At 45.5% G+C, this 11,948-nt stretch overlaps 1 protein-coding gene across 1 annotated transcript in view; it reads right to left on the reverse strand.

The window, feature by feature from the left end:
• Positions 1-4,215: 4,215 nt before the first annotated feature.
• Positions 4,216-11,948, reverse strand: part of LOC135104636 (uncharacterized) — a 24,240-nt gene continuing 16,507 nt past the window's right edge. Inside the window, exon 4 of the mRNA XM_064012167.1 lies at positions 4,216-4,390. Within this exon, the coding sequence (XP_063868237.1) occupies positions 4,216-4,390 (175 nt within the window). The remainder of the gene's footprint in view (positions 4,391-11,948) is intronic.

An 11,948-nucleotide genomic window follows, 5' to 3' on the forward strand; every position in this document is an offset into this window, starting at 1 on the left:
TATCCTCTGATATCCTCTTTCCTTGTCTTCCTCGTGTATAAAATTTCACTCATCCTCCCTCCATCCCTCCCTCCTTCCCTCACTCCAGCCACTCTCCTCTGTAGTATCTCCCAGGCACACTCACGCGCACACTCGCTCGCTTCCTTTTCCTCTCCTGGTGACTTAATTATTTTCCTCACTCGTAGGAACGGAGAACTTAAAAAAAAAAAGTTGCTGTCGTGCACCATTTAAAGCAAGCACCGCGCCTTTGTCCTTCTAAAGACGAGAATCCGGACATTTACTCGCCACCACAACACAACACAACGCAACACAACGCCGCCTCTTACACTTCTCTCTTTTTCCCCTCACAGAGACGCGCAAAAGGATGGGTGGGGATGGGGCGGCCAGGTGGAGAGGAGCCGCCACCTCCTCCATCACCGCAACCACCCGACGCCACCCCCATCGCCTCCACCACGCCCTGCTGGCCGTGGTGCTGCTCCTGGTCACCTCCGCCTCCACTTCTGAAGCAGGTAAGGAGTTTGTGTGTTTGTATGTACGAGTGTTGGTGTATAATAGAACTGAAGGGGTACGGGATGTGTTTATCTCTCTCTCTCTCTCTCTCTCTCTCTCTCTCTCTCTCTCTCTCTCTCTCTCTCTCTCTCTCTCTCTCTCTCTCTCTCTCTCGTTCGCGTCGTCCTCTGCTCTGCCGTCCGCCACTTTCCAAAGCTCCTTCAATCAGTTTCTTGATGCTGGCGGACTTGGAAATGTGTTTTATATTTTGTCTTGCCTGTCACTCGCACATCTCATATTGTCATTCAATTTCGCCTTGCTTTTATTGTGTGTGTGTGTGTGTGTGTGTGTGTGTGTGTGTGTGTGTGTGTGTGTGTGTGTGTGTGTGTGTGTGTTTTGCTCCAACTCGATATTTCTTTTCCCCCGACGTTTATTTATCTTTTTTTTGTCTACCATTCTTTAGCTTTTTTTTTTTTTTTCTTATATCAGTGTTACTTTCCTTTCCTCGTCTACTCCGCCGCGCCTCCTCCCCGTGCTGGTGTCGCTGTTTACATTCTGACATCGTCCAGGCAGAAAATTCAGCTTGAAGACATTTCCTCAATGGTTCTCTTTTACCACCGTTCTTTTTTTCCCCTCCTGCTGCTCCTCCTACCTCTTACGTCCTCCTCCTGGCCCTCCTACTACTCCTCCTCCTCCTCTTCCTTCGTCCTGCAGCTTCCACAGTTTCCGCTTCGCCTTTGGAACGACGAAATAGGAATGGAGAGAAGTTGGCAAGCTCTTTTATTAGTTTCATTACTCTTATTGCCGCCTTAAAGCAAGCCAGGCGTGGAGGGCTGTCGCCGGCCTGGGAAATGGAGAACGTGTGTGTGTGTGTGTGTGTGTGTGTAGAACTGGGATTGGTTTTGGTGTAAAGGAGAAACATGAAAGGAATGTTCACCTCCCCACTAGTTCCCCTCCCCTAACTCCCCATTCCCTTCCCCTCATTCCCTCACCCCTCACCTCAACCCTTCCGAAAGCACTTTACACACACACACACACACACACACACACACACACACACACACACACACACACACACACGGGGAAAGAATAACAACACGCCAATATGTCAGGGAAGAGGCTGAACCTGCATAAATTACCGAACGGGTGGTGGAGGTGGTGGTGGCAGTGGTGGTGGAGGTGGCAGTGGTAGTGGTGGTTGTAAAGGCAGTGAGTGCTTCTGTTGTTATTATTGGTGATGGTGATGATCTTGAGAAGCATTCTAATGAGAGAGAGAGAGAGAGAGAGAGAGAGAGAGAGAGAGAGAGAGAGAGAGCAAAGCGATGATATATGTACGTATATTGTCTGTTTGTCAGTTTGAAGGAGAGGTAAGGGAGAAGCTAAGGGCGTAGTGACCCTAACCTTACCCCCCATCCTTCCCCCTCCCCCTCTCCCACTCTCCCCCTCCCCCAATCCCCTGATCACCCGCCCATTACTCACCCAAATGGACTCCTGCTTCTCTCCGTGGGCGGGCCGGAGGGCGGGGGTGATGGTGGGGGGTTGGGGGGAAGGTGGAAGTAAGGTGGGGATGGGACATGGGCAGGTGGAGAAATCTAGAGGTGGTGAGGTGGAATTGTATTGGGAGTGAAGTGGAGAGGTGAAGAAGTGGTTACAGTGGAGGGGTGAGTGAGGTAGTCAGTGGAAGTGTACAGGTTGAAGTTTGAAGTGGAGTGAAGTGGAAGTAGAGGATGGAGTAGAAGTAGTGGAAGGAGGTGGAATAATAGAAGTGTTAGTTAGGTGGAGTAGTAGTGGTAACGTTAAGGAAAGTGGAACAGAAGTGGTAAGGTTTGGGAAGATGGAGTAGGAGCGGTAAGTCAGTGAGAGGAAAGTGGAGTGGAATCCAAGAAAAAATAAGTGGAGGGGGAAGGAAGTGGATGAATGGCTGTATTAATAATGTAATGTTCCATCTGTGCTCTGAAACCTTCCTGGCCTTTGGGTGGAGAGGGAATAAGAAAAGGAGGAAGAGGAGGAGGAGGAGGAGGAGGAGGAGGAGGAGGAAAGGTGGGAAGGAGAGGGGAGGGGAGGAGGAGGAGGAGGAAGGTATAAATGAGGGGAAAAAGTTGAAGAGAACGAGGTGGTAAAAGAATATGATTTATGAGCAAGAAGGAGAAGGCGTAGTATTAGTGGTGTCGGTGATGGTAGTAGTAGTAGTAGTAGTAGTAGTAGTAGTATGACCACTAGGAAAGAAACATGTTAAACTAAAATAAATAGTTAAAATATATATAAAAAAATGGATATGTAGAGAAATGCAACAATATAGAAGAGAGAGAGAGAGAGAGAGAGAGAGAGAGAGAGAGAGAGAGAGAGAGAGAGAGAGAGAGAGAGAGAGAGAGAGAGAATAATAAATAGAACGTAATAGCTACAAAAGAATAGCTCAAGAAATCAGATCACTTTAACAATTACCCTCTTGCTGGCTTCTCAACTCAACACGCACGGCAAGGAGTGTGTGTAGGCAAGCCAAGGTCATGCTAACTCCTCTCCTGCTAAGCCTTGGGAGAACGCACCGGGAGAGAGAGAGAGAGAGAGAGAGAGGGAGAGAGACTCGCCTGTGAACCGTATCCGTCACATCTATTAAACTTGCGACTGAACTTAATCCAGCCAAACTCGGAGTAAGCTTAGCGCAAACGTCTTGAGAGAGAGAGAGAGAGAGAGAGTTGCCTGATGGGTGTATGTGTGAGTGGCCAGCGCTGAGAGAGACTGACGAAGGGCATCAGGAAAGGGACGGGCAGATATAAACTTTGTCGCCGCCCCCAGGAGGTGTGCTAGGTTTTATGCATGTTTTTCATAATGGGACACGGGCGAGTGGATGTAATACACTGCGAGAAGGAACAGAGGAGGAGGGGAGGGGTGAAGGACGGCGAGAGAGAGAGAGAGAGAGAGAGAGAGAGAGAGAGAGAGAGAGAGAGAGAGAGAGAGAGAGAGAGAGAGAGAGTAGGGGGTGGTAAGGTAAAGATCGACTCAGGTACTGGTGGTGAGCAAGATCTTGGGTTGTTTCCATGGAGATAAATGAGAGAGAGAGAGAGAGAGAGAGAGAGAGAGAGAGAGAGAGAGAGAGAGAGAGAGAGAGAGAGAGAGAAACGCCCTATTTCACCACATCACGGAGATCTTTTTAGAACTTCGATTACAAATTGTCCAGCACGCGGTGAGCCACGCTGCCCTGTGGTAATTATCCTTCAGGCAGGTGTGCGGGAGGAGGAGTAGGAGGAGGAAGAGGAGGAGGAGGAGGAGGAGGAGGGTCACGTATTATCCACGTTCCACACAGATTCCACCGGCAAAACCACGAAGCTTCCTGTATCCTTCCTCCTCTTCCCCTTCCTCCCCGTACTCCTCCCTCCTCCTTGTATATTTATGTGTATGTGTGTATATGTCATTAACTCTCTCTCTCTCTCTCTCTCTCTCTCTCTCTCTCTCTCTCTCTCTCTCTCTCTCTCTCTCTCTCTCTCTCTCTCTCTCTCTCTCTCTCTCTCTCTCTCTCTCTCTCTCTTGCTCACAGTATATACTAGGTTACCTCCAAACATTGCAAAATTCTTTCTTCTCCCTCCACTGTCTATCTTAACTCTCCCTCTCCCTGCTCCTCTCCCTCCCTCACCCTCCCTGTCCCCCTCCCGCTAGAATGTGCCGTGGGTGGTCCGCTGAACATTATGGGGTCAGCAGTAAGGCGGTTCAAATATACAGCTTCGCCCGGCGTTACACTACCCGGGCACCCACGTCCTCTACAGGTGGGCGCGTGGGTGGTGGGCGTCGATGTGTGGGCGGAGGTGTGTGGGTGGGACTACAAGGACGTCTCAACAGGGATTTGGGTGGGTGGGTGGGTGGGTGGATGGGTGGATGTGTTGGTATGGGTGGGGGTGATGGGGAGGGACTGTGGGTGTATAATGGTGATGGTGTGGGTGTAATGTATAGGTGCACTGTAGGAGATTTTCTTTTTTTTTTATTTTTATATGTTCAATTTTGATTCCTGTTGCTCATAAGATTTCAGTATTTTTGACGTATATACATGAATTAATTTATCACAGCGTGTGTTATTAGATCAACAGTGAATCAGTGCTATTAATTCATCATTTTTTTTTTACGTATACCCGTAAAATATTAATGTATCACCACGTATTGGCTTGATTATTAGACCCTTACTGAACTATCATATTCATTCCCGCGCCACGTTAGGATCAAGCAGTAATTCAGAAGGCAATGCTCGCGGTAACCCAAAGAAGGAACGCTCGCTGCGGTTTGATTCCTTCCTCCAGTTACTGCCGCGCGTCAAGAATATTTGCCGCCGACCAATCACAAAGCCGGAGTGTCGCCTTGGGAAATTTTTGATTGGCTGAGACGCTGGTGTTCGATTCCCTGGACGTGGCGGAGGCTGCTTTCGAAAAATTTAAGAGACGACGTAGCCAGATGCTGTTTTCTCTCTCTCTCTCTCTCTCTCTCTCTCTCTCTCTCTCTCTCTCTCTCTCTCTCTCTCTCTCTCTCTCTCTCTCTCTCTCTCTCTCTCTCTTCGTTAAACTGCGACAAACAGAGAGGAGAAAAAATTACGAAGCGAGGAAAAAAACAAATAGAAAGCAAACCGTAAGAAATTGATAAAATACAGCGACGGTTGCGACACACACACACACACACACACACACACACACACACACACACACACACACACACACACACACAATTTTGTCGTGCAGGACGTGGAGGAAGATGCAAATGGCAGGCAAGAGTAAGCAGTGTGTTCCATTCTTTGAGCTTCTTTTCTTGGTTCCTTCTCCTCCTCTCTCTTTTCCCTAAGTTGTGACATGTCCCAATTTCATGCGACGTCCCTGGATCTAGGAGGCGGCTTACGAACAGACAGACAGAGAGAGAGAGAGAGAGAGAGAGAGAGAGAGAGAGAGAGAGAGAGAGAGAGAGAGAGAGAGAGAAGAGAATAAGACAAACTGTTGTGAGAGACACATGAATATAATAGTGGAGAGGCACACACACACACACACAGAGAGAGAGAGAGAGAGAGAGAGAGAGAGAGGAAGGTGGACGCTCGCTTCTCAACAATTACACAACATTAAGCCGCTAAATGACGGGTTCTGTCTCGCCAAGCCCTGGACGGCGGGGACAGGCCGGACTTGCTCCCAGGCCGCCACGGGACACGACAGAAAATAAAAACCGTCCATTTTTGTGCCACACACGAGACCCGACAGGACCCACCGCCTCCCTCGGCTGCCTCTCGGTAAATTATTAAAGTCCTCCCTCTCCCGTCCGTCCTCTCTCACTTTCTCTCTCTCTCTCTCTCTCTCTCTCTCCGTTTATTTTCCTTTTCTTCTTTAATCTCTTTTTCTCTACTTTTATCCCTCTTTCCTTTTCAGATCTTCCTTTTTATCTCCCCTTTTCTCTCCTCTCTTTTCTCCACTCCTGTTCTTATCTCTCCCTCTTTCGTGGCCTTTCTTCCCTCCCTCTCTTATTCAGTTTATCTCCCCTTTCCTCCACTTCCCTCTCCTCCTCCTTATCGTCCTTTCCCTTTCCTCCTTCCGTTCACTCTTCCCTCATTCCTTTACTCCCTGTTTATCCTCATCACCCTTACATTTTTCTCCCTCTCCTCTTATTAACTCTTTATTCCTCTAGTTCATGTAATCCTCTTTTTCACCTTTCTCCTCTCCTTTCCCTCCATATCTCTCTCTTCTCCCTCATTCCTCTCTTCCATTCCTCCTCCCACTCACCCCTCTCTCATACCTTCACTCCCTGTTATCCTCCTCCCCTCTACCTCTCCTCTTCCTCTCCCTTTACCCCCACCATTCCTCTTTCCCTTCCTCCCCCTTTATATGGTCGACAAATCCCCTTACACGAGACTGCCACTTCCGAGAGACCGACCTTATGGACTTAGGCACTTGATTGGCTCACAGTTCATGTTGCCGACCAATAGGAAGTTCCCTCTCTTAGTTTGCAGAGGGAGAATTTTTGAAGGATTACGGGAAATTTTAAAGGGAAGGACTTGAGGGAGAGAGAGAGAGAGAGAGAGAGAGAGAGAGAGAGAGAGAGAGAGAGAGAGAGAGAGAGAGAGAGAGAGAGAGAGAGAGAGAGAGAGAGAGAGAGAGAGAGAGTTTAGATTTGTTCGTGTGTGTGTGTCGGTGTGTGCGTGTGTGTATTTTGTCTTAATTTCGTGGGTTTTGGGTTAGTTTGTGGTCTGTCCGGCTGTTCTGTCGTCTGTCTTTGTGGTTCCCTGCGATTGTTTTTTTGGGAGAGATTGTGGCTTCTCCTTCCGTGTGTGTGTGTGTGTGTGTGTGTGTGTGTGTGTGTGTGTGTGTGTGTGTATGATGGAGATGCCTTTGTTAAGATGCACCTGGAGATAACATACACAAAGGATGGAGATAATTAGACCTACAGGGACTCAAGCGAACTAACAAACCGAGTAAGACTGAAGGAAAAGGGAGGAAAACAGGGAGGGAGGGAGGAAGGAGGACACACACACAAACACACACACACACACACACACACACACACACACACACACACACACACACACACACACACACACACACACACACACACACACATTTAAAGCCTCACACACGACACCGGAGCAGAATTAGACCAGGATGCTTGTGAGCTTAGAAACTACGTAGGTAAACTGAAAAAAAAAAAAAAAAAAAACAGGGAGGAAGCAGAGAGACAGAGACGGACATTGACATTCCTACATATGCACTGTGAGATTGAAACACAAAACCGTATCATAAATAGACCTTCAGAGATGTTTATAGATTAACAAACTTAGAGAGAGACAGAAAGACAGACAGATTAAATAAAGCGAGAAAACAGAGACGTACATAAACAGAAAGTATAAACAGACCTAGAGTCATACCCTGAGTGAGCCAATACACTAAATAAGTCAGAGAAATTGACAGGCGGGCGTTAAATGTAGTGGATGGAAGAGAAACACAGACAGACATCTTTACTCACAAACTTTGAGGATTATACAGACAGACTTAGCCATAAAGAAAATCAGGGAAAGTTACATAGATAAGGAAAAACGTAGGAGGACAAAATGAAGGCGAGAATACGATTGGGGAGATAAAAACAAGTGACTTAAGGGACAGAACAATGATTGGGGAGAGAGAGAGAGAGAGAGAGAGAGAGAGAGAGAGAGAGAGAGAGAGAGAGAGAAAGGCACAGCACACACCTGACTGCCATTAATATCCGAGAATGTGACGTAGATGTGATTAAAGAAAATAAACAGGACGAAATGCATTAATGTAAATGGCGGAAGTGACACAGCCAAGTGCCCCGAAATTTAAATAAGCAAACCCATTAATATTGTGTGTGTGTGTGTGTGTGTGTGTGTGTGTGTGTGTGTGTGTGTGTGTGTGTGTGTGTGTGTGTGTTTTCAGTGTAATTCGTAATAACAAGGTAACTATTTGAATATGTAAGAAAAAGAAAAAAACGAAGGAAAGATTTAAGTAAGTAAGTAAGGAAGGAAAGAAGGAAGGAAGGAAGGAAGGAAGGAAGGAAGCAGAGGGAACCTTTCTCTTTTATTCTATTTAAATGAGAAAACTTCATTGACCGGAGGCAGAAAGAAAGAGAGATGGACGAAAAATGGACCAGGAGCCTTGACATTACTGGCCCGTTTTGATATGAGAGAGAGAGAGAGAGAGAGAGAGAGAGAGAGAGAGAGAGAGAGAGAGAGAGAGAGAGAGAGAGAGAGAATAAATAAATACCTGGAAATACTAACAACTTAAACCAAAAAGAGCAATAAAAGTACAACAGAATCCTCTTAAAACAAACAAACCAAAAAAATAAGAGTATGTATTCATGTAGTTGTAATAAATAAATAAATAAATAAAGAGAATCATCAGTGCAAAAAAAGAATATGTACGCATAAAAATAAATCAAAAGTGCTCTTGATATTTTGAGAGAAACGTTATTTTATCATTTTTATATCGTATGAATTAAAAAAAAAAAGAAAAATATAAGCGAAAGTGTTTTTGTGTGTTGTTGAAAATGGACTCAAATACCATGAGAGAGAGAGAGAGAGAGAGAGAGAGAGAGAGAGAGAGAGAGAGAGAGAGAGAGAGAGAGAGAGAGAGAGAGAGAGAGAGAGAGAGAGAGAGAGGATAAAAATGGAATGGAGGAGAAGATAATAACAAGAACCAACTACGTCAGCTTATCTTGTAATAGACCCTGAGAGAGAGAGAGAGAGAGAGAGAGAGAGAGAGAGAGAGAGAGAGAGAGAGAGAGAGAGAGAGAGAGAGAGAAAGGGCGCATATATGAGGTAAGTCACAGGCGATCTCAGGAAGTTTGGACATTTAGCTTTGACAATAAAGAACTTCGCTGCGAGTTGTTGATAAGAATCGCCGAAAATATGGCCGCCAGAGAGAGAGAGAGAGAGAGAGAGAGAGAGAGAGAGAGAGAGAGAGAGAGAGAGCTCAAAAGTTTTCCGGGCCAATAGCTCTTTTATGAAGTGCCTTAAGCCTAATTATACCCTTGAATATTAAAGAAAAGTAGGAAGAGGAAGAGAAAGAGGAGAAGGAGGCAGAGAGAGAGAGAGAGAGAGAGAGAGAGAGAGAGAGAGAGAGAGGTGGGGGAAGTTAGAGGTGGTTCGGGGCCTCGAGACAGACAGAAACACACAATGAGACGCCCGCCCCTCCGTCTGTTTTCGAAGCATTATCGTGTCATACATCGCGAACCGAGCCTGTTTTACGATCCGCCCTCCCTTTCCTCTCTCCCCTTCCTTCCTCCTCTCCCCGTACGTTGAGGAACCCTTGGAAAAGTTAACCAATCACAGAACGACCTGAGCTTCCTTGTCTTGGCCCCGGGTTATAGCAGAGAGAGAGAGAGAGAGAGAGAGAGAGAGAGAGAGACGTTCCACAGCTATAGGCGTGTGTGATACTGGTTGATATTGGAGGCCTAAGGTGAGATATTTAAGGCGTACGTGATTTATGGCAACGGAGGCCTAGAGGAGGTGGGTGAGAGAACGAGCAGGAGGGTTGTTGTTGAAAGCCACGTCCAGTTTTAGGGTCAAGAGGAAGGTGTAGGAAGGCTCGTAAAAAAAACATATTTATTCACCCGGGGAAGGAAGTTTGGGAGAAATATGTAAGGGAGATGCCACAAAAAAGGAGTAATAGGGGAGGTGAGTGACTGGAAGGTAGAGGTAGATGGTAGATTAGGAGGAAGGTACAGGTATGATGAGCGTAGAGTGAATACCATAAATGATGATAATGGGATGGAATATGATAGAGTGATGGAAAGAGAAGGCACTAAGATAAAAAGATACAGTAGATAATAGTGACTGGTAGATATGAATAGGTGAAGAGAATGTATAGTAATGACAACTGTAGAGAAATAATACGAAGAAGGGAAATAAAAGAATCTAATATAAATATCATAGAAAGAGTGAAGGAAGACGAGAATTAAAGAAGAGAATAAAAATGGCCTGAGTGATACATGGATATAATAGTAGAGAGAGAGTGAGAAAAAGAGAGAAAGAGAGAGAGAGAGAGAGGGAGAAGGGGGGGGCGAAACTCACTCACTCGCTCACTTCACAGCTGGAAATGTGTGAGTAAAATCTGATATTCTAAAATTCGTGAACTATTACTGCGGATTGAAGTGGGAGGGGAAAAAAAAAAAAAGAGGGACACACTCCACTACTCACCTGAATTTGTTTTGGAAGCTACTAAAACTGAAACCCGCGGCACAGGTGAGGCGCGCAGTAAACAGGTGATGGAGAGGCGGCTTACCTGAATACTAAAAGGGTACTCGTAACACAGCGAAAAAATCGGATAAAAGGTAAAACAACGGTAATATGAGTGCCAATCAACAGGTGTATCCGGCTTAATTAATCGCCTCACACCTGCACAGTGCACCAATGGGCCTCCAGACGTGCTTTTATTGTGAAGCCTTTTGTTTGTGTTATTTATAAATCGGTGCATGTATTTTTAAAACTCTAAATCCCCTGCCTGGCGCGGCCCGATAAGAGAAAAGGTAATTATGTTAAAGAGAGAGAGAGAGAGAGAGAGAGAGAGAGAGAGAGAGAGAGAGAGAGAGAGAGAGAGAGAGAGAGAGAGGGGGGGGGGGCGGGGGAGCTGGCATATGTCAGTGTAGAAAGCTTAAATTTACGTTTTCTCTTAATTATTTTTCCCAACTTTGGCAAGTCTTTCGTTTATACTTAATTTCACTCAGCAACTCTCGATATTATCCTCTTGTTTTTATCCATGTGTGTTTAATTGTATCTCCAAATTAATCTTATTTCCCAAAACTCTTATTTTCCATCAGCCTCCTTTAACACTTTTTCCTTTTTCTCTCGTTTTCTTCCTTCCCTTCCCCTTCCCTCCTTCGTTCTCTCCATCAGCGTCTCGTATCTTCCTTAATGTTTGCATCAGCTGGTGTCTCGTTATCTTTATCTCCCTCTTCCCCTTCCCTTCCTTGTTCTCCCTCACTCCCTCCCACTCCCTCACTCCATACCCATCATCTCCCTCCTCTACCGTCTTTCACCCCATCTCCCATAATCTCCCTCTTCGCGCACCCTCCCTCTCCCCCCTCACCGTCACCCTAACACCACTAACACCCCCCTTTTCCCCATAATAAGATTGTTACCTCTTTATATCACCATCGGCCCCGCCAAATTGCCCCTTCATGGCCCAGTGAGCCGTAAATTACCAAGAAATTTGCTAATCGAGGATAAAAAGCCGCTTCTCTCTTAGGCTTCGTAGCTTCATGATGGGGCGTAGTCCTCCTTCCTCTTCCCCTTCCTCTTCCTCTTCCTTTTCTGCCTCATCTTTTACTCTTCCTCCTGTTGATGTTGTTGTTCTTAGTTTTTTTTTTTATCATCGTGAAGGTGAACTTGTCTGATGGTGTTTGTTCTTTCTTTGTGTTCTTGTTCGTGTATTTCTTCTTCTTCCTCCTCCTCCTCTTTTTTTTCGAGCATGAAAAGCATTGGAGTTTTTTTTCTATTTTCTTTTTCTTTTCTTTCCATTTTTTTTAGTTCATAGCCACATATTTTTTTTTCTTTATTTGCTCGAGTTTTGTTTGTTATTATGTTTATATGTATAGCTTGTTTCTTCTCTTTCTTCTTGTTCTTTCATTGCGTTCATTTATTTTTGTTGTTTTAATATTCTGTCATTCTTTTTTTCAATATGTGTTTACTTAAATAGACTTTTTTCTCATTATTCAGACTTTTACACTTACCTTTTCTCCTTGTCTTTCTTTTATTGTTTTTTTTTGTGCTCATTCGTAAATTTCTCACATCTTCCACATCATTGCTTTAATCTGAGCTTTCTTTTTTTTTTCTTATTTTCGTTTCTCACCCTCTTTTATTTCTCCTTCGCTTTCGCATCTCTCCCCCAAACCCACGCCCGGCCTTCCTCCTCCTCCTCCTCCTCCTCCTCCTCCCTCCTCCCTCCTCCTCCCTCCTTCCTCCTTCCTCCTCCACACCTTTGCACGCATTTTACCTT

This window comes from Scylla paramamosain, chromosome 11 (assembly GCF_035594125.1).
Source record: "Scylla paramamosain isolate STU-SP2022 chromosome 11, ASM3559412v1, whole genome shotgun sequence".
Taxonomy (NCBI): domain Eukaryota; kingdom Metazoa; phylum Arthropoda; class Malacostraca; order Decapoda; family Portunidae; genus Scylla; species Scylla paramamosain.